The 23,662-nt window shown below is 40.0% G+C and overlaps 1 protein-coding gene across 4 annotated transcripts; it reads right to left on the minus strand.

Moving 5' to 3' along the window:
• Positions 1-1,049: 1,049 nt before the first annotated feature.
• LOC120104587 (uncharacterized) lies at positions 1,050-19,882 on the minus strand. 4 transcript variants are annotated; one of them, XM_088706298.2, is made up of 10 exons: positions 19,567-19,882; positions 18,467-18,511; positions 17,484-17,520; positions 17,190-17,370; positions 16,860-17,008; positions 7,853-8,115; positions 5,364-5,408; positions 1,821-1,857; positions 1,524-1,704; positions 1,050-1,342 (listed from the first exon to the last, which is right to left on the minus strand). In XM_088706298.2, the coding sequence occupies exons 2-10, from the start codon at positions 18,500-18,502 to the stop codon at positions 1,156-1,158; spliced, it is 1,116 nt and encodes a 371-aa protein (XP_088562424.1). In that variant the 5' UTR covers positions 18,503-18,511; positions 19,567-19,882; the 3' UTR covers positions 1,050-1,155. The 4 variants fall into 4 exon arrangements, 3 of the variants coding, with proteins under 3 accessions (XP_088562424.1, XP_088562423.1, XP_088562425.1); XM_088706297.2 differs by having other exon boundaries at positions 17,484-17,545; XR_015970967.2 differs by lacking the exon at positions 19,567-19,882 and adding an exon at positions 6,541-6,632 and having other exon boundaries at positions 1,194-1,342; positions 17,484-17,545; positions 18,467-19,007.
• Between the last annotated feature and the right edge of the window lie 3,780 nt (positions 19,883-23,662).

Below are 23,662 nucleotides of genomic sequence, written 5' to 3' on the forward strand. Positions count from 1 at the left end.
GCATTTCTGGGCGTCCCTGCTACTGCTGCCCAGCCCATGGACGCGGGTCACGTTGTTATAATACGCGAGCGGAATGCGTGGCCGACTGCAACCCCCCTGCAGGAAACCTTTACCAGACTCCATGAGTTAAAGATTCGAAATATGCACTTGTCCTCATGAATAATGATCCATGTGTGCTGTAATTGCTTGACATGCCTTTTTAGAAAGTAATAATAATCCAGTTATGTGATATATTATCAGAAATGGCTGTCTATCTGTACGTGATATAATCCATAACATCACCCAACAAAACTAGCCAGAAAATATTATTTATGATTAAGATGATAGCACAGTTGGAATGGGGCTAAGATTTCACCGAAGCGGCTCAGGTTCAAAACGCGTGAGCGTCGATTAAATGCGGGGCCGGATGCCTAATCCTATTACTAAAATGTCCCTCCCTCCTCTATTACTAAACTTATTACAATAATATATATATATATATATTATGGTGTATGGATATATTGTACAGTAAAAAAATTAAAAAATAATAAATTTTGGAGTGCATTAGATAGATCTCTTTCATCCGCAAAATATTTTTAAAATAGTTGATCACATATGAAGCCACTCAATCTGCTGTTCCATTAATTAGTCTATATATATATATATATATATATATATATTTGCCTATGAGATGAGCCCATGGATCTTAGCCGAAATGTCACCCTACTTTAGTACTAAGCTCTCATTCCTAGCATTAGTGGTGGATATAAAAAATAGTCAAAAATAGGTAAAACTTGTGGGTGGGTCCCATTTCTTTTTCTAAGGGGTCAAGAAAGGGCCCAGCGTGGGCAAGCATCCAACTTAAATACTTATATCGCATAAACGGATACAGGGACCAAAAAAGATTCCTTCTCATCCCTCGTCTCGGAGACGACACGCGGCAGTGATCCATAGCTTGGAGATCACCATCTCTTCCCCAGGCTGAAACCGGTTTTGGTTGTGCATCCGGATGATATTAGTTAGAAGCAAAAATTCATACGCATCCTTATCTTAACAGAAATCGATGTAAATTAAATATAAAAGATTTTTAACATCCCATTGAATTAGATCAGCTGTTTGTTAATCTTTTGTCATTGTTTATTCTAACTTCAGTACTATCTCTATTGAGCAAAATCTTTATGAAGTGAGGAATCTAAATGGGACATGACTCTTACCAAGCTCCCAACCATGGACAGTGTAACCCTTATTGACAGTGTAGTGAATAAAAGATGCAGCGTTGGTGGAGTTCCAGGGTCCTCCTAAAGAACCACCCGGCAAATGAACCCTTCCATTAAGGGCATTCAGCCCAAAAATGATTACAGCTCTGAAGCGAGAATGCATCGGATTAGACAGAATTTATGAAGAGAGCAATGAGAAATGCAGGATACGCCTACCACGAAAGCATTCATTATGAACGCATACTATCCTAACAGAATTTTTCTAGTGGGATCAAGGGAAAAACTAGTCCATGAGGCATTTATAGGAAGTTTAAATAATCAAAGTACCCGGCTTTTTTGAAGAAACCATTGAGTTCATCCCATCTATGCATGGGTAGGCAGCCTTGAGAAAAACCAAACATCTCAGATTTTTTCTTAACAAAAGGAGTACATGGCTGTTGAGGATCCACGCCATATATGACCTTATCTTGCAAGGAGCCCCCAATGCGGAGTTTCAATGGAGAAAATTCTGAAAGGTCACAAAAATTAGTTCAGAGGAAAAAAAAAAAACTAGATTGGCCATTTGATATTAAAAGCGTAGGCATAGATTAATTTTTTAAAATAAAATACTAGGAAAGCACTTACCTTTAACAGCATTCAATAAAATCTTGTTGGAAAGATTCTGCAGGAAGGAAAAAATGAAACACCTGTGTCAATCACCATTTTCAATCATTTTACCTTCACATTCAGAAAGTAATATTTGTTTTGAAAAAAAAAAAGTCTGGATCACACACACTAACATGAGATGGACAAATGAACACACCAAATAAACAATTGAATTATAGAAGGGAACGAAGCATAGTAAACCAAATAGCCCTTCATTTCTTTTCAGAGGAAGAAGAAGAAGAAGAAGATCGTTTTTTTCTTAAGACTATATACTACTACTAATATCAGAAACCATGTCAAGGAAACCATCTTCAAAATGTAAAATGGGACCTCACAGGATTTAGACATTATGAGGAAATATAAATGATGATGGAGTGAACTTTATCAGAAGTACTCGATCCTCATTTTCAATTTCCATTCAACAAACCTATGATATCAAGAAGAGTGAAACAAATAAAATTAGCATATTAATGAAAACTACAAATAGTTTTCACTCGAAATGAAAAAAGGGAAACAATCTGGAAACAACACATAGACAAAAAAAACTCTCCAAATAGAGGCAAAAATATAAATTCTTCATTTTAATTAAGCTCCAAATCATAGAAAACCATTGCCAAATACTGACAAAAATATAAATTTTTACATAGACAATGCTAAGAAAAAAAAAATCTAGAAACAACACAAACAATTGCCAAATTCGACCAAAAAAGAAAAAGTTCTGTCACGCCCCGAACCCAACTCCCGGGTCCGGCACGACAGCCGGCCTGTGACGGCCCTCAACTGTGGCACCACCGGAGATGGTGGTCGGTCGGCGGCCAACCAACGAGGGGAAGAGAAGACAACGGGATCACGAGGAAAAAGGCCTCGGATCCCCCATCCCCCATCTTCAATCAACCCAGAAATCCCACTCCGACCCTCACACAGTCCCAACCAACCTCACCCGCCATGAATCCCGGCCAACCCGGTGGCCGGCGGCGACGAAATCCGAAGGAGAAAAGCCGAAACAGGGTACCCCTGTTTCGGATCCTTCTCCGACGGTCTCGTCGGTCAAATCCCCACCATCACCGCCCTAAGTCTAGGAAATGAAGCGCAAAGAAAGGATCCACGCTTACCTCGGTCCGATGGGTGCTCCGGCGGCCTTTCCGGCGAGGAATCGGCGGAGAAATGGAGGGTCTTCACCGAAGGAAAGAGGAAGGCTTCCCCCCCCCTCCGCGGCCGGCTGGATCTCCCTCTCCGGCGCTCGATCCCCTCCGGCGTGTCGCCTCCCCCGACGACCGACCTCCCCTCACGCCGCCGCCCCACCCCCTTCACCCCTCTCTCTGCGTTTCCCCTTCCACGATCGTGCCTAGGGCACGATCGTATTTGATAGATGGGCCCGGCTTCTTCGGGCCGGCCCATCAAACCATTTTTTTTTTTGGTTCCAGGTATTACATACTCTCCTCCTTAAAAAAATTTCGTCCTCGAAATTAACTTACTTGAAGCCTCGAACTTTAAAAATATGCATCCGTCATATCATCCCTGAGATCTCAAATAGTCCCCCTCTCGGAGTACCTACTCACAAGATTTTGACATACAAAAATCACAGCATCTCAAAACTTGATCCTTTCTATTTACCACACGTAGTAAGTTCTTTTGATCTCCTTCAAAAGAATTCCAAACTCCCAACCTTGGATTAAAATGCCGTAATTATATCCCAAGGAAATTAATTTCTCTTGACTCTACATAGAGATCATAATTGGTTTGACAAAAATAGGAGAAATCTTTAGTATCAAATACTTTTAATATTCTATAATCATTTTTTTTTATTTTTCTTTTCTTAACTTTGCCTGTGATTAAATGATCGACCTTTATCCTAGGAAAACCAGAGCTAGGAGTCGAAGAACTATGTTAAATCATTCCAGGCCCAAGCTTAATCAGAGAGCTATCAATCCGTTAACGCTAAATTTGAGATGCCCCAAAATTCTTCTTAGAATTATCAAAAATAGGAGAGCCCACAACTACTTCTAGTAGACAAAGAATCAACGACATTCTCCTCTATTAGAAACTATCTCAAGTGTTCCATAATAATACCTTTCAGATCAAGGTATTATTATTAAATATTTTTCTTTTTCTAATCAGTTTCAAATTAACTCAAACCACTACACTTCCGCTGCGCACTCTGATCTAACTCATCAAAATCTCTAAAGTCACAAAATGATTTCTAACCAAAGCATCACTTTGCACCGAGATTAAGAAAAATCCAAATTTTAGAACTTTAATTGAGCAGAACCTCCAGATCTTTCTTCACCAAGATTCTTAACATCCATCAACAATGCTATATATGATAATTCATGTAAGCATCTCATGACCGAAGTCTCTACTCAATATGACATTTATTAGTGGCTTCATCAACAATGACAAAAGATTCCTGCTCAAATCTTAAATCTAGGCTCGAGTTTTAGATTAACACATCCAATAATCTCCAACAATTATAAGAAAATTCAGGAGCCCAATCCAAACATGAGAATTCAAATAATTAGAATTCTCCCATCAATATGCATACTCTATGGCCTCAAAATAATCAAATACATCCATAGGAAATAGACCTATTTGCAATATCCAACATGCCAACACCAAATATAATCCACATACATTTTCAACTTCGAAGAACGTTCCTTTCAATATTATGAAATCTCCTTAGCTTACTCCAATACTAAATCAACGTACAAATCCCACTCTAATAATTAGCAGCAAAACCAAAAGTATGATCACATCAAAACCCAAATCAAATTTGAACTTTTAAATCATTTAAATAATATCTGAACATGGTATACTCGATATGCCATTGTTGACCTACACTTATCTTAGGTCAAACCTCTCTTATCATGATCAAAGACAATTTATACTTTCCTTCCGTATGCATCGAAAACCAAACCGATGCATACATTTTATCACAATGCCCAGTGATCTTACAACTTAAGCATTGAATTTAATTATCATGTCCCAAATGATCATAACCTTAAGCTATGATATATTTCTGTCACGATCCCTAGTGATCTTAAACATATGCTCAGATTCCAACTGGTCACAATTCCCAATGATCTTAAACCTCAAACTCTAATGCCACTAAGGCCACAGTACCTAGTGGTCTTAAACCTTAGATTATAATATCATTCCTGTTACAATCTTAAGTGATTATAAACCAAGACTCTGATAGTTTTTCTATCATAATTCCCCACTCACACTCACCTGAACCTAAACCCTAGGATACCTTAACCTTAAGCTCTGATACCACTCTGTCACGCCCCGAACCCAACTCCCGGGTCCGGCACGCGACCGGCCGCATGAGCCCTAGAGCAGTGCCCTAAAGATCATGCAGGGCCTATGTTTAACAAAATTCCAATAAATCCACGATTAATTTAATAATTCAAATAGACAAGTCCGACATATCCAAATAAACAAATTAGTTCAATTACAAGATCTTCAAATGTTCATCGACATCAAAGAAGGACAAACAAACTAACTAGCTAATGACTCTGATACCTGCACTCTGCGCCCATCCCATCCAAATCTAAGCATCCTGCAACTCTGATAAAAAGAAAGAAGAAAAGGGGATGAGCTTTACAGCCCAGTAAGAATCCCTACACATCCACACCAACACAATAATAATAAAAATCTGAAAACCACGACAAGTCAAAGCACATATCATGAAGTCATAAACCGGCTATCAAAGCTCAAATAATCGATACAAGTATGTACATCAATCATCAATAAAAATCCAGCCACACAAGAAATATATAGCATATGATAGCTCATAAACATGCATTATAGTCTCAATGTCATTTCTTCAACTTGATCCGGTTTAATTATCTTTCCGACTTTGGGTCAAATCTCGGTCACATTTCTCAGCCTGTGGTGGGGCAACCAAATTATCACATTTTCAGCCTGTGGCGGGGCCTGCACATTATAGTTCCACATTTCTAGCCTGTGATGGGGCCTGCCAAAGTATCACATTTTCAGCCTGTGGCGGGGCCTGCACATTATAGTTCCACATTTCTAGCCTGTGAGGGGGCCTACCAAAATATCACATTTTCAGCCTGTGGCGGGGCCTGCACATTATAGTTCCACATTTCTAGCCTGTGAGGGGGCCTACCAAAGTATCACATTTTCAGCCTGTGGCGGGGCCTGCACATTATAGTTCCACATTTCTAGCCTGTGAGGGGGCCTACCAAAGTATCACATTTTCAGCCTGTGGCGGGGCCTGCACATTATTGTTCCACATTTCTAGCCTGTGAGGAGGCCTACCAAAGTACCACATTTTTCAACCTGTGACGGGGCCTGCCATAATAACAAGATAAACCCAAAGTCCCTTTTCATACAATCCAGTTTACATCCACACATCAATTCCTTTATATTTACTTCCAGCTTTAAACTAACCACGGTCACGTTTCCAGCCCGTGACGGGGCAACCAATATCACATAGTTAGTTTAGAGCACCACATCCATCAGTCCAATTATGTAGGTGTAAGTTATGCGCATGCATGCATCCATCATAATACCAACCACAAGCGAATACGATCATAATATCAACCACAAGCCAACACGATCAAAATATAATTTAATATAAAACTATTTTTGATTTATCTGAATTATAGCATATCATACATATCTAAGTATAAAAATATTATATCATGCAGGTTTGGCGTACAAGGATCCTTACCCTTTGCTGACAACCCAGACAGACCACCGTGATCTACGAACTAGGGTGCGTAGAACCTTGCTCAATGTCTCTTTGTCCAACAGTTTGTTGCCCTACAGAACCAAATCAATATTAAAAATTATCCGGAGTATCTGACAACCCAAAACTCTCCATTGACCCACGACTATCCAGCAATCCTTACAAACAATGATCTCCTCGGATCAAACTAGAGAGAGAAAACTCCAATCTAGAGAGAGAAAATGGTGAGAGAAATAATTCAAGTAGAGAGAACCTAGGAGAGAGAAGAGAGGAGAGAGAAAACTCTTCCTCCTTCTCAAAATGAGGGAAGCCGATCCATCTCCCTCTCTTCTCGAATTTGGATGGCACAGCCACCAGGGTGCCCATCCTTGGCGACGACAGCCGGCCTGTGACGGCCCTCAACTGTGGCACCACCGGAGATGGTGGTCGGTCGGCGGCCAACCAACGAGGGGAAGAGAAGACAACGGGATCACGAGGAAAAAGGCCTCGGATCCCCCATCCCCCATCTTCAATCAACCCAGAAATCCCTCTCCGACCCTCACACAGTCCCAACCAACCTCACCCGCCATGAATCCCGGCCAATCCGGTGGCCGGCGGCGACGAAATCCGAAGGAGAAAAGCCGAAACAGGGTACCCCTGTTTCGGATCCTTCTCCGATGGTCTCGTCGGTCAAATACCCACCATCACCGCCCTAAGTCTAGGAAATGAAGCGCAAAGAAAGAATCCACGCTTACCTCGGTCCGATGGGTGCTCCGGCGGCCTTTCCGGCGAGGAATCGGCGGAGAAATGGAGGGTCTTCACCGAAGGAAAGAGGAAGGCTTTCCCCCCCTCCGCGGCCGGCTGGATCTCCCTCTCCGGCGCTCGATCCCCTCCGGCGAGTCGCCTCCCCCGACGACCGACCTCCCCTCACGCCGCCGCCCCACCCCCTTCACCCCTCTCTCTGCATTTCCCCTTCCACGATCGTGCCTAGGGCACGATCGTATTTGATAGATGGGCCCGGCTTCTTCGGGCCGGCCCATCAAACCATTTTTTTTTTGGTTCCGGGTATTACAAGTTCAGTTTTTGACAAGCTCCACATTACAAATTATAACACAATACAGAGCAAACATCCGAACTTTTGACCAAATTGAGCATTGCTACCAAACTGAACCCCCCCCCCCCCCCCCCCCCCCCCCCCCCCCAAAAAAAAAAAAAAACAATTCTGAGAAAATCCATATGAATAAAAGTTCAGATTTTGACGAGCTCCACATTGCAAAATATATCAGCACTAAGCCAAAAAAACCAAACTTTTTACCAGATTGAGCACGGATGCGAGGCCCCAGCTACAAGTCCCGTAATCACACTTCTCCGGCGGCCACCAATCCAGCGTAGCGCAAACGAAGTCATCGTCAGTGACCGCAATGGCAGTTGTCCCATCGACGACGGCGGTCCCCTTGCTGGCCCCAGCAGGCGGAGAAGCCCCAACAGCGTCCACTGCGACGAAGCTGGAGAGCCATAGAAATGCCCAGAAGCAGAAGCCCAGGAGCCGCAGAAGAGCTCCACCCATCTCCCAGAGGCCTTCAGAGAGAAACAGAAGGAGAATAGAGAGAAAGGTGAGGCCTTTAGGGGCAATATAAGAAGAGAATACCTCCCAGCACCACCATATAAATACTATAATGCCTTCTTACCCGAGGGTGGAATAGGTTGGTACACAAAGCTTGGAATCTATATAGAGGGAGGGGCTCCAAGAGAGAAGGGAAACAGAGGAGGAAGGGGTGTCTTTTAGTCCAAGAAGCATGGGAGGTGATCGGACTCCACCACGCAACGTTTGAGATAACAGCTGTTATGCAACAACTTTGGAGACCTCTTGTTCCTTTATTTATTTTATAAATAAAATTATGTTTCTAGATTTAAATCTCTAAATCACCTAAAAATAAGTAAACTTGATGAGAAATGAAAACCAAAAAATGCCATAAGCATCGTAAAAATTTTGGAGGGGCTCCGTTATTGTGAATTAACGGCCTTATCAAAAGTTGGCTCCATGAAAGATGAACGGGGACCGGACTCCGCTTCCCATGCGCACTGTTTTCACCGTCACCGACAATTTTCTGAACGGAGAGCGGTCAGCTGATGCGGTTATCCTATCCAGTTGAGTGCAGGTATTCCTCCGGGACAGTTTAGTGCGGCTGGAACGAGCCTATAAAGACAAAAGGGACCAACTGCCTTTGTCTTACTGGGGTTAGATTTGGGGTAAAATTGATGTCCCCGGGGGGGGGGGGGGGGGGGGGGGGGGGGGGGACGGCGGTGGCGAGCATGTGAAGCGGAGTTTAAAAAAAAAAGCGGAGTGGGGCCCACTGTAAGGTTTTAGATGCTTTGCTTGAGTTAGGGGGCGGTGCTTGGGAGGGAATACCCCATGTAGATACTGTCCTGTCCCAGATATTGCCACTTGATCTGGGCCGTTCATTTAGCAATGCAGCCGTTTCTAGTTGTAAGTAATCCAGTGTTTGACCATGGCGCGGGGCATTTTGAAAGAGGGACCTTTACTTAAAATTATAGAGGAAAGGGACTTTTCTATATATTGGCAACAAGTGGTACAACAACAGTAACATAGCCATTATATTCTTTTATAGAAATGAAACTCACAAAAATAATATATTGCTCATATAATATTGACTACAAGCTTCTGTTTTGACAAAATTCTTGTGCTTTTGATAAGAAGGACCGAATAAAAATAAATTATTCAGCAATATTATTTGTCAAATTATTAATATAAGAGCTCTTTAGTCAATTAGAGATTTTTAGAAATTCATGCTTATTATGCTAGTACTCATTAATTTATGGAACTAACGGTGATTATTATGCTAAAGAAATGTTTTGGCACAGAAGAGATGTACTTTTGAAGTTTGGCTTCATATATACAAGTCCATTATAAATGTTATGATACACAAAAAAAAAAAAAAAACTTTCTCTCATCTTATCAAATATCAGAATCATCAATCTTGCACTCGTTTGGAACAATCGAGTTATTGTAAATTAAAGGGTTTTCGCATTGGCAGCACCTTGTGGTCCAACTGCTGTCCTAAAATTCCATTGTTTAAGTGGAGTCTAGGGTACACTCAATTAATGACCTTCCAATAATGCAAGTTGAATGGTTTCATCTCTTTTGTGGCTTGTTGTGGAAGGAGGGTAGGTTATTGTTTTGACATGAAGGAGACACCTCAACCATCAAACTACTAAGGTGGCATCTACTAAGGTTGCATCAAACAATGGTTTGTCCTGGTCCTATTGGGATTTTTATTGCAGTTGAGTTGGTTATCATGTCAATTGTGAATCTTAATTATATTAGGATATATGTTAAACTGTGCATCTAATTACTTGTGGGTTTAGTTAGGGCATTCCTTACCATGAGTAGCATTTGTGTACTATATGACTGTACAGCCTTCAGATTGAAAAAGAAATAATAGTTCCTGAAATTGTTTGGTGACTAGAGTTGGTGACCGAGTCCGAGTGGTTTTGTATTTGGTCTTTAAGAACATGAGAGTGGTGAGGCATTGTGAGTAGCTTGAGTATGGAATGCCTGTTGGAGTCCAAAGAGGATTTGTGTCTTGCTTCTTTTTTTGTGAGTTAGGGAACAGTTCATAATTTCCATGGTTATCGTGGAGAAAGTATTGTGAGGCATGTTTTGATATTGAACATGAGTTTTGTTATTTTTTTTTTATTAGTAAAATTTTTAGTCCACTCTCTTCAAATTTATTCTCCCTTAATTTTGTTTCTTTCTCATTATTGTTGCTTGTTCTTGAGGTTCTGGGCATTGGCCAGCCCTATTACTTAGCATCATGCCATTCTATGATAGATCATAGAACCCTCAAAACATGAACTGTGTCATTATAGTACATTTTCTTAGCTTATCTTTCTTCATAGACACATCCAAGTAGAACCGGGAACCAAATATCGTTAGTGCGATTAAAGACTCAAGTCCCGACGGAATATTCTGCAGGACACTGGAATAGAGTATCGTCCTAAGTATCAGGACAGGACCATCCTGCTATTATCCAAACATCCTAATCGGTACATCTTTGGACATTCTCTATTCCAAATGTCGGAACAGGACGAGATGATGGTGCATTCCGTTTTATAAAAAAATCGAAACAGCTTTATTCCATAGTATTTAAAATCTTGAGTGCAATTCCAAGTCTAAAATTTTCTGTCTTCAACTCTCCCTTATTTTTTTTCCCCTCTTAAGTACAGAATCAACAAAAAAAACAATCTACCTCTAGACAAAAGAGTGGGCCAATTGCGCGATCATAATGAAAGATATACCTTGACTCAAAAGTTTATACGCTTCCAAATCCAGGAAGGATGACAAGAAAACGAGTACAAAATTACCAACTAAAATAATTACGAGACCATCCATCATGACAATGCAGTGCTGCTAACTAGATGTATTCATTTGAATTTAATTTGTAAACGAAGCAATTCCAAGTCCTATTATACTTTCCATTGACGTATTGGATATTAGGAACTACCTGATGACAGTACATGAGAGCTTCACCACCTTAATTCATTCTATAACAACCAAATGTTATATCTTTTGACTTCCTCATCAAGGCTACCAATCAAACTAATGCAACCATTTCCAAACACCAAGCAAGACAAAAGTGCTAAGTTGCTAACAGTGAGCTTAACTTTAAATTGGTAATTTCTCCTCAGCTGGCCATTGACGTAGAAGTCCAAACAGCTAACTTGTGGATGCAAGATTGCAAATTCAGGTTTAGAAAGGGGTTTTAGGTTTTAGGTCTAAAAGAGTTTGATTGGGAACAAAAATTCAGGTTTTATGTTTTAAAGATCTTGTTTTCATGCCAATCAAGAAGTATATAAAAGAAAGGTCCAGACATATAGGCTAAATCTTTTATAGGGTCATCTACAATAAATGAAGCAAGATGAATCCAGATAATTAGCAAGCAAAAGAAGAAAAAAACAATAATTTAGAACAAGGTTCTTAAAACTTTGACATCTTAGCAATCTAAATGGATAGGTGGCACCAAGATGAACTGAGATCTCGGTTGAATAGTAAGTTGGTAAAGACATGGAAAGGTCAAGATGTTCGAACTCGGATCTTCGCAGATATTTATCAAAACCATAACATTTAACCATCAAAAGTTTTAGTAAAATTAGAAGGGTTTTTTGCATAGATACCCTTCTAAATATCAGATTTTGCACGAATACCCTTTGAAAATTGGTATTTGCACGAATACCCAGCTGCCGAGACACCAAACCAATAGTGTAATAGAACGAGAGAGAATCCTGACGGGCCGAGGTTCCTTTGGATCCTGTGAACCTATGCTTGTTGCCATCCTTCGATGCTTGAACCCTACTCCCCTTATGATATTAATCCCATCATCAGATCAATTGCTGGAGGTAAATCTAGATACAGCCAATTTGCAAATCCTATTGTATATTTTTGTTATATTCATGATAAAAAAACAAACCTTTGGTCATAGGACCAAATACATTTACTAATAAATACAGGATTATAAAGGCTATCACATTAATTAATGTATCTAAATTCTTTCCATCTACTAGGATTTTTTTACGTAAATACCCTTCTAAATATAGAAAATTGTATGAATATCCTTATAAAGTTACTATTTGCTTGTATACCCTTATAAGAATTTTTATTTGCACGTCTACCCATTAAGGGTATTTTAGTCATTTTAATTTAAAATCGTTAATTTTTTAACGGCGTTAGATAGCATGGGTATATATGCAGAAATAAGAATAAAAACAGATAGAATAGCAAAACAAGTATTTTACAAGGGTATACATGCAAATATCAATTTTGGAAGGGTATTCACGTAAAATCCAATATTTAGAAGGGTATCCATACAAAAAACCCAAATCAAAATTATCACTATTTTTTAAGACATTAGGTTAGAATATAATAATTAAAATATGTGTTTAAAATTGAAAAAAAATAGATTAGAAAATCTCCATCAATAATATATCAGTTTAAACCAGCTGCGGTTATTAAGGGTTGAAATTTCAAAAACATAAAACATCATATTGTTGTGAACCTAATACCGATACAAACCAAGAGTTACAATGCCCCATGCTTCAAACAAAGTTTTCCAAAGGGATAGCGCTAGAAGCAAGAGGCTTTGTGGTTCTCCATGTTAATATCCTACAAAGCCGTATGCTCATGGGCTCCATCTTGCCCAGCTAACCTATCAAAAATGGCAGGCTATGTCGGAGACCAAGGTTTACCATCTTCATATCAGACCCTATATCGGTACCATCTATTACAATATTGATATATGGTATGGTATGAAATGGCGAAGCGTACTGAGTGTCGACAACAAATTTTGTTAGAGGCCATTGTTCTCATATGCTACGTTCCTCATGGTGTCTATTTTCCAAAAATCGCACGGACTAGCCAATAAGATCTAAACGAGGGCGGATGCTCAATTTAAAATATAGCAATATATCGCACTTGTAAAGATTGTCATGGTTTTTTCATAAAAAGAAATGTACCTTTATTCCACCCTATTCCAATATTTAGAAAGGTACTTAGGATAGAAAATATTTCAAGAGATGCCGATCGGGATGCTGGGATGGTAGTGGGGCGATTCTATCTAGACGCATGGATCTAAATTATTTTTAGATTAAAAAAAGGCTTGTGTCTATATTTTTTTAATTCAATTCGGTATATATACATATATAAAAGTCATGTATTGATTCTCACCATTAAAGTTCTTCTTTTTTTGCTGAAACCATTAAAGTTTTTCTCGCCGAATCTGTAAAGATCTGCTTAATGAAAGAGAAGATATTTAGTTTCCTTATTTACACGTTGGACGACTTGTCTCCTGTTTGGAAATGACAGCCTTGTAATTAATTGTCTTCTTTAATTTGATTCATTATATATATCTGTAGCAACTTTTTATTAAAAAAATATATTTACTGATTTCTAATATAATTTTTTTAAGAAAAATGAACTTTTATCTACCATATTTTTTATATATTAAAAATAAATACTTAAGATAGAAAATGTTCTTAAAATATGCTGATCAAGATGCTGGAACGATAGTGAAGCAATCTTATTTAGACACATAGACTTAGGTTCTTGCTCCGGTCCTTTATTTGATTGAAAAAAAGTTATCATATTTTTTAATTTAATTCAGTGCGCACATATTATATATATATTTACTGAGATTGATTATGAAAGGTTTTCTCACCAAGTTTTTGAGGATATGCTCAATTAGAGAGAGGATATTGAGTTTCCTTACCTACACCTTAGACGGCTTGTCTCTTGTTTTATGGGAAATGACAGCCTTGTGATTGATTGCCTTGTTTAATTCGATTCATTATATGTATCTGTCACAACCTTTTTAAAGAATATATATATATACTGATTCCCACCATGAAAGATTTTGTCACCATAACTAAAGAGAAGATATTTAGTTTCCATATGGTTTAAAAGTCCTTGTTTGATTGGCCAAAAAAAACAGCCTTATAATTGTCTTCCAATTCCATTCGGCATCGATATATAGCAACCTTTTTAAAGAAAATATATTTAGTAACTCCCACCCAAAATAATTTCCATAAGATATTTAGTTTCCTCATTTACACCGTTTGATGGCTTTTAAAAGCCTCGGTGTTACCTCCCGTTTGATAGTGTAAAGGTAGCCTTGTGATTATCTTCTTCAATTCCCTTGGGTACGTTCGCCATGAAGACCATGCGTTTGGCTTTGGTTTTCTTCGTCCTTGCAGGACTCTTTGCTCAGAATCAATGTAAGTATTAGGTTACTTTGTTCGTTTGCCTTCCTCCCTCTCTTCCGCTATCTATGTCTGTTGCTGGAAATTGGACCCGGGGGCTGCCGCGAACCAAGAGGGAAGGAGCTCCGCTGCCGGGATGGTGGATGACGGTGCGTCGACTGGTGGCGTCCTCCCGGAGAGTCCTGCAAAAAAGCCGGTGGCCGGGCTTTCCGGCGCCGGCCCTCCGAAGCTTAAGTCAGAGGAGGCTAATATGTGGAGGGAGTAAAGGAGGAGGAATGTTTGTTCTTTTTTGTGTATATTTGTGTCCGTTCTGTGTCGTCCCTTCCCTCCTTCCCCCAGGTTCCCTTTTATAGGAAGATATTATGTTACCTGGGAGGTGACAGGGGGATTTGTCCTCTTTTGTGATAATTAGGCACGATTTTGCTCATTAATGGCGTAGTGGAGAATAAGACTGGATCAGACCGGAGTCAGGGAGTTGTCGCGGTTGATCGGACCCATTGGGGTGGTTGAACCGCCGGCCGTGGTGGGCCTGGGGTTCGTAGATGGTAAGTGCATTAATTGCTGAGTGAACCGGCGGTCAGGGAGAGCCATACGCTTTGATGGTTCAGTGATCCGGAGATCATCTTGAGCCGTGTTCATTTAATGACTGAGTGCATCAGAGGCCTGAGGGGGTCTCATGCATTAATGATAGGCCGTGCCGAATACCTGCGGAGATCTCGTGCCTTGATGGCTTAGTGATGGTGGCAGGTTGTAGTGGAGTCATGTATTTAGTTGTCAGATCCTTTAAAGGGTTAGACGGAAATTGGGTATTCGGCTAAGGCATGGGCCTGGCACGGGTGCCGAGCCGAGCTGGTCGCCTAGCGGAGTGTCCTGTGGCGGGATTGCTTCTGGTCGGCGCTCTTTGGTCGGGCGCCTCTCTGGTCGGCGCTCTTTGGTCGGGCGCTTCTGAGATGGCATGACTTGGGTTTTCCCCCAACAGTGTCTATCTCTTTTCGTGAGAAAAGATGAAGAAGACTGGCAACACTGAAAGAAAATAGTTCCTTAACCAGTATTCATTCATTAAAAACACAGTTATGATTTTTTTGGTGTAGAAAAAGCTAAATCATGTTCTTGCAACTTGTATTTCTTTACTAGTTTTAAATCTTTGTATCATAATATTTGATCGTCAATTTTAAATTATGGCCAAACTAGGCTAATATAGTTTCTAACCTTGAACGTCTTTTGGATAGGTCAAGGCCCAGAGCCGTGCTATATTGACGTTTGCATTTCTGGGCGTCCCTGCTACTGCTGCCCAGCCCATGGACGCGGGTCACGTTGTTATAATACGCGAGCGGAATGCGTGGCCGACTGCAACCCCCCTGCAGGAAACCTTTACTAGACTCCATGAGTTAAAGATTCGAAATATGCACTTGTCCTCATGAATAATGATCCATGTGTGCTGTAATTGCTTGACATGCCTTTTTAGAAAGTAATAATAATCCAGTTATGTGATATATTATCAGAAATGGCTGTCTATCTGTACGTGATATAATCCATAACATCACCTAACAAAACTAGCCAGAAAATATTATTTATGATTAAGATGATAGCACAGTTGGAATGGGGCTAAGATTTCACCGAAGCGGCTCAGGTTCAAAACGCGTGAGCGTCGATTAAATGCGGGGCCGGATGCCTAATCCTATTACTAAAATGTCCCTCCCTCCTCTATTACTAAACTTATTACAATAATATATATATATATATATATATATTATGGTGTATGGATATATTGTACAGTAAAAAAATTAAAAAATAATAAATTTTGGAGTGCACTAGATAGATCTCTTTCATCCGCAAAATATTTTTAAAATAGTTGATCACATATGAAGCCACTCAATCTGCTGTTCCATTAGTCTATATATATATATATATATATATATATATATATATATATATATTTGCCTATGAGATGAGCCCATGGATCTTAGCCGAAATGTCACCCTACTTTAGTACTAAGCTCTCATTCCTAGCATTAGTGGTGGATATAAAAAATAGTCAAAAATAGGTAAAACTTGTGGGTGGGTCCCATTTCTTTTTCTAAGGGGTCAAGAAAGGGCCCAGCGTGGGCAAGCATCCAACTTAAATACTTATATCGCATAAACGGATACAGGGACCAAAAAAGATTCCGATATAACCTTAGGCTCATCTCCTTCGGTATAACACCTTCGGCAGTTGAATAGGGAGAGAAAGAATTTTTTTCTCCCTTTCTCATCCCTCGTCTCGGAGACGACACGCGGCAGTGATCCATAGCTTGGAGATCACCATCTCTTCCCCAGGCTGAAACCGGTTTTGGTTGTGCATCCGGATGATATTAGTTAGAAGCAAAAATTCATACGCATCCTTATCTTAACAGAAATCGATGTAAATTAAATATAAAAGATTTTTAACATCCCATTGAATTAGATCAGCTGTTTGTTAATCTTTTGTCATTGTTTATTCTAACTTCAGTACTATCTCTATTGAGCAAAATCTTTATGAAGTGAGGAATCTAAATGGGACATGACTCTTACCAAGCTCCCAACCATGGATAGTGTAACCCTTATTGACAGTGTAGTGAATAAAAGATGCAGCGTTGGTGGAGTTCCAGGGTCCTCCTAAAGAACCACCCGGCAAATGAACCCTTCCATTAAGGGCATTCAGCCCAAAAATGATTACAGCTCTGAAGCGAGAATGCATCGGATTAGACAGAATTTATGAAGAGAGCAATGAGAAATGCAGGATACGCCTACCACGAAAGCATTCATTATGAACGCATACTATCCTAACAGAATTTTTCTAGTGGGATCAAGGGAAAAACTAGTCCATGAGGCATTTATAGGAAGTTTAAATAATCAAAGTACCCGGCTTTTTTGAAGAAACCATTGAGTTCATCCCATCTATGCATGGGTAGGCAGCCTTGAGAAAAACCAAACATCTCAGATTTTTTCTTAACAAAAGGAGTACATGGCTGTTGAGGATCCACGCCATATATGACCTTATCTTGCAAGGAGCCCCCAATGCGGAGTTTCAATGGAGAAAATTCTGAAAGGTCACAAAAATTAGTTCAGAGGAAAAAAAAAATAGATTGGCCATTTGATATTAAAAGCACAGGCATAGATTAATTTTTTAAAATAAAATACTAGGAAAGCACTTACCTTTAACAGCATTCAATAAAATCTTGTTGGAAAGATTCTGCAGGAAGGAAAAAATGAAACACCTGTGTCAATCACCATTTTCAATCATTTTACCTTCACATTCAGAAAGTAATATTTGTTTTGAAAAAAAAAAAGTCTGGATCACACACACTAACATGAGATGGACAAATGAACACACCAAATAAACAATTGAATTATAGAAGGGAACGAAGCATAGTAAACCAAATAGCCCTTCATTTCTTTTCAGAGGAAGAAGAAGAAGAAGATCGTTTTTTTCTTAAGACTATATACTACTACTAATATCAGAAACCATGTCAAGGAAACCATCTTCAAAATGTAAAATGGGACCTCACAGGATTTAGACATTATGAGGAAATATAAATGATGATGGAGTGAACTTTATCAGAAGTACTCGATCCTCATTTTCAATTTCCATTCAACAAACCTATGATATCAAGAAGAGTGAAACAAATAAAATTAGCATATTAATGAAAACTACAAATAGTTTTCACTCGAAATGAAAAAAGGGAAACAATCTGGAAACAACACATAGACAAAAAAAACTCTCCAAATAGAGGCAAAAATATAAATTCTTCATTTTAATTAAGCTCCAAATCATAGAAAACCATTGCCAAATACTGACAAAAATATAAATTTTTACATAGACAATGCTAAGAAAAAAAAAATCTAGAAACAACACAAACAATTGCCAAATTCGACCAAAAAAGAAAAAGTTCTGTCACGCCCCGAACCCAACTCCCGGGTCCGGCACGCGACCGGCCGCATGAGCCCTAGAGCAGTGCCCTAAAGATCATGCAAGGCCTATGTTTAACAAAATTCCAATAAATCCACGATTAATTTAATAATTCAAATAGACAAGTCCGACATATCCAAATAAACAAATTAGTTCAATTACAAGATCTTCAAATGTTCATCGACATCAAAGAAGGACAAACAAACTAACTAGCTAATGACTCTGATACCTGCACTCTGCGCCCATCCCATCCAAATCTAAGCATCCTGCAACTCTGATAAAAAGAAAGAAGAAAAGGGGATGAGCTTTACAGCCCAGTAAGAATCCCTACACATCCACACCAACACAATAATAATAAAAATCTGAAAACCACGACAAGTCAAAGCACATATCATGAAGTCATAAACCGGCTATCAAAGCTCAAATAATCGATACAAGTATGTACATCAATCATCAATAAAAATCCAGCCACACAAGAAATATATAGCATATGATAGCTCATAAACATGTATTATAGTCTCAATGTCATTTCTTCAACTTGATCCGGTTTAATTATCTTTCCGACTTTGGGTCAAATCTCGGTCACATTTCTCAGCCTGTGGTGGGGCAACCAAATTATCACATTTTCAGCCTGTGGCGGGGCCTGCACATTATAGTTCCACATTTCTAGCCTGTGATGGGGCCTGCCAAAGTATCACATTTTCAGCCTGTGGCGGGGCCTGCACATTATAGTTCCACATTTCTAGCCTGTGAGGGGGCCTGCCAAAATATCACATTTTCAGCCTGTGGCGGGGCCTGCACATTATAGTTCCACATTTCTAGCCTGTGAGGGGGCCTACCAAAGTATCACATTTTCAGCCTGTGGCGGGGCCTGCACATTATAGTTCCACATTTCTAGCCTGTGAGGGGGCCTACCAAAGTATCACATTTTCAGCCTGTGGCGGGGCCTGCCATAATAACAAGATAAACCCAAAGTCCCTTTTCATACAATCCAGTTTACATCCACACATCAATTCCTTTATATTTACTTCCAGCTTTAAACTAACCACGGTCACGTTTCCAGCCCGTGACGGGGCAACCAATATCACATAGTTAGTTTAGAGCACCACATCCATCAGTCCAATTATGTAGGTGTAAGTTATGCGCATGCATGCATCCATCATAATGCCAACCACAAGCGAATACGATCATAATATCAACCACAAGCCAACACGATCAAAATATAATTTAATATAAAACTATTTTTGATTTATCTGAATTATAGCATATCATACATATCTAAGTATAAAAATATTATATCATGCAGGTTTGGCGTACAAGGATCCTTACCCTTTGCTGACAACCCAGACAGACCACCGTGATCTACGAACTAGGGTGCGTAGAACCTTGCTCAATGTCTCTTTGTCCAACAGTTTGTTGCCCTACAGAACCAAATCAATATTAAAAATTATCCGGAGTATCTGACAACCCAAAACTCTCCATTGACCCACGACTATCCAGCAATCCTTACAAACAATGATCTCCTCGGATCAAACTAGAGAGAGAAAACTCCAATCTAGAGAGAGAAAATGGTGAGAGAAATAATTCAAGTAGAGAGAACCTAGGAGAGAGAAGAGAGGAGAGAGAAAACTCTTCCTCCTTCTCAAAATGAGGGAAGCCGATCCATCTCCCTCTCTTCTCGAATTTGGATGGCACAGCCACCAGGGTGCCCATCCTTGGCGACGACAGTCGGCCTGTGACGGCCCTCAACTGTGGCACCACCGGAGATGGTGGTCGGTCGGCGGCCAACCAACGAGGGGAAGAGAAGACAACGGGATCACGAGGAAAAAGGCCTCGGATCCCCCATCCCCCATCTTCAATCAACCCAGAAATCCCTCTCCGACCCTCACACAGTCCCAACCAACCTCACCCGCCATGAATCCCGGCCAACCCGGTGGCCGGCGGCGACGAAATCCGAAGGAGAAAAGCCGAAACAGGGTACCCCTGTTTCGGATCCTTCTCCGACGGTCTCGTCGGTCAAATCCCCACCATCACCGCCCTAAGTCTAGGAAATGAAGCGCAAAGAAAGGATCCACGCTTACCTCGGTCCGATGGGTGCTCCGGCAGCCTTTCCGGCGAGGAATCGGCGGAGAAATGGAGGGTTTTCACCGAAGGAAAGAGGAAGGCTTCCCCCCCCCTCCGCGGCCGGCTGGATCTCCCTCTTCGGCGCTCGATCCCCTCCGGCGAGTCGCCTCCCCCGACAACCGACCTCCCCTCACGCCGCCGCCCCACCCCCTTCACCCCTCTCTCTGCGTTTCCCCTTCCACGATCGTGCCTAGGGCACGATCGTATTTGATAGATGGGCCCGGCTTCTTCGGGCCGGCCCATCAAACCATTTTTTTTTTTGGTTCCGGGTATTACATACTCTCCTCCTTAAAAAAATTTCGTCCTCGAAATTAACTTACTTGAAGCCTCAAACTTTAAAAATATGCATCCGTCATATCATCCCTGAGATCTCAAATAGTCCCCCTCTCGGAGTACCTACTCACAAGATTTTGACATACAAAAATCACAGCATCTCAAAACTTGATCCTTTCTATTTACCACACGTAGTAAGTTCTTTTGATCTCCTTCAAAAGAATTCCAAACTCCCAACCTTGGATTAAAATGCCGTAATTATATCCCAAGGAAATTAATTTCTCTTGACTCTACATAGAGATCATAATTGGTTTGACAAAAATAGGAGAAATCTTTAGTATCAAATACTTTTAATATTCTATAATCATTTTTTTTTATTTTTCTTTTCTTAACTTTGCCTGTGATTAAATGATCAACCTTTATCCTAGGAAAACTAGAGCTAGGAGTCGAAGAACTATGTTAAATCATTCCAGGCCCAAGCTTAATCACAGAGCTATCAATCCGTTAACGCTAAATTTGAGATGCCCCAAAATTCTTCTTAGAATTATCAAAAATAGGAGAGCCCACAACTACTTCTAGTAGACAAAGAATCAACGACATTCTCCTCTATTAGAAACTATCTCAAGTGTTCCATAATAATACCTTTCAGATCAAGGTATTATTATTAAATATTTTTCTTTTTCTAATCAGTTTCAAATTAACTCAAACCACTACACTTCCGCTGCGCACTCTGATCTAACTCATCAAAATCTCTAAAGTCACAAAATGATTTCTAACCAAAGCATCACTTTGCACCGAGATTAAGAAAAATCCAAATTTTAGAACTTTAATTGAGCAGAACCTCCAGATCTTTCTTCACCAAGATTCTTAACATCCATCAACAATGCTATATATGATAATTCATGTAAGCATCTCATGACCGAAGTCTCTACTCAATATGACATTTATTAGTGGCTTCATCAACAATGACAAAAGATCCCTGCTCAAATCTTAAATCTAGGCTCGAGTTTTAGATTAACACATCCAATAATCTCCAACAATTATAAGAAAATTCAGGAGCCCAATCCAAACATGAGAATTCAAATAATTAGAATTCTCCCATCAATATGCATACTCTATGGCCTCAAAATAATCAAATACATCCATAGGAAATAGACCTATTTGCAATATCCAACATGCCAACACCAAATATAATCCACATACATTTTCAACTTCGAAGAACGTTCCTTTCAATATTATGAAATCTCCTTAGCTTACTCCAATACTAAATCAACGTACAAATCCCACTCTAATAATTAGCAGCAAAACCAAAAGTATGATCACATCAAAACCCAAATCAAATTTGAACTTTTAAATTATTTAAATAATATCTGAACATGGTATACTCGATATGCCATTGTTGACCTACACTTATCTTAGGTCAAACCTCTCTTATCATGATCAAAGACAATTTATACTTTCCTTCCGTATGCATCGAAAACCAAACCGATGCATACATTTTATCACAATGCCCAGTGATCTTACAACTTAAGCATTGAATTTAATTATCATGTCCCAAATGATCATAACCTTAAGCTATGATATATTTCTGTCACGATCCCTAGTGATCTTAAACATATGCTCAGATTCCAACTGGTCACAATTCCCAATGATCTTAAACCTCAAACTCTAATGCCACTAAGGCCACAGTACCTAGTGGTCTTAAACCTTAGATTATAATATCATTCCTGTTATAATCTTAAGTGATTATAAACCAAGACTCTGATAGTTTTCCTATCATAATTCCCCACTCACACTCACCTGAACCTAAACCCTAGGATACCTTAACCTTAAGCTCTGATACCACTCTGTCACGCCCCGAACCCAACTCCCGGGTCCGGCACGCGACCGGCCGCATGAGCCCTAGAGCAGTGCCCTAAAGATCATGCAAGGCCTATGTTTAACAAAATTCCAATAAATCCATGATTAATTTAATAATTCAAATAGACAAGTCCGACATATCCAAATAAACAAATTAGTTCAATTACAAGATCTTCAAATGTTCATCGACATCAAAGAAGGACAAACAAACTAACTAGCTAATGACTCTGATACCTGCACTCTGCGCCCATCCCATCCAAATCTAAGCATCCTGCAACTCTGATAAAAAGAAAGAAGAAAAGGGGATGAGCTTTACAGCCCAGTAAGAATCCCTACACATCCACACCAACACAATAATAATAAAAATCTGAAAACCACGACAAGTCAAAGCACATATCATGAAGTCATAAACCGGCTATCAAAGCTCAAATAATCGATACAAGTATGTACATCAATCATCAATAAAAATCCAGCCACACAAGAAATATATAGCATATGATAGCTCATAAACATGTATTATAGTCTCAATGTCATTTCTTCAACTTGATCCGGTTTAATTATCTTTCCGACTTTGGGTCAAATCTCGGTCACATTTCTCAGCCTGTGGTGGGGCAACCAAATTATCACATTTTCAGCCTGTGGCGGGGCCTGCACATTATAGTTCCACATTTCTAGCCTGTGATGGGGCCTGCCAAAGTATCACATTTTCAGCCTGTGGCGGGGCCTGCACATTATAGTTCCACATTTCTAGCCTGTGAGGGGGCCTGCCAAAATATCACATTTTCAGCCTGTGGCGGGGCCTGCACATTATAGTTCCACATTTCTAGCCTGTGAGGGGGCCTACCAAAGTATCACATTTTCAGCCTGTGGCGGGGCCTGCACATTATAGTTCCACATTTCTAGCCTGTGAGGGGGCCTACCAAAGTATCACATTTTCAGCCTGTGGCGGGGCCTGCACATTATTGTTCCACATTTCTAGCTTGTGAGGGGGCCTACCAAAGTACCACATTTTTCAACCTGTGACGGGGCCTGCCATAATAACAAGATAAACCCAAAGTCCCTTTTCATACAATCCAGTTTACATCCACACATCAATTCCTTTACTTAAAATTATAGAGAAAAGGGACTTTTCTATATATTGGCAACAAGTGGTACAACAACAGTAACA

Source organism: Phoenix dactylifera, chromosome 11 (assembly GCF_051530095.1).
Source record: "Phoenix dactylifera cultivar Ajwa chromosome 11, Ajwa_hap1_PhDact_Kaust_v1.1, whole genome shotgun sequence".
Lineage (NCBI taxonomy): Eukaryota > Viridiplantae > Streptophyta > Magnoliopsida > Arecales > Arecaceae > Phoenix > Phoenix dactylifera.

Coding starts and splice junctions, on each gene's coding strand:
- LOC120104587 (XM_088706297.2), bottom strand. Junction 1,705..1,820: donor TTTATTGAATGCTGTTAAAG/GTAAGTGCTTTC, acceptor GTGACCTTTCAG/AATTTTCTCCATTGAAACTC. Junction 1,343..1,523: donor GGTTTCTTCAAAAAAGCCGG/GTACTTTGATTA, acceptor TTCTCGCTTCAG/AGCTGTAATCATTTTTGGGC.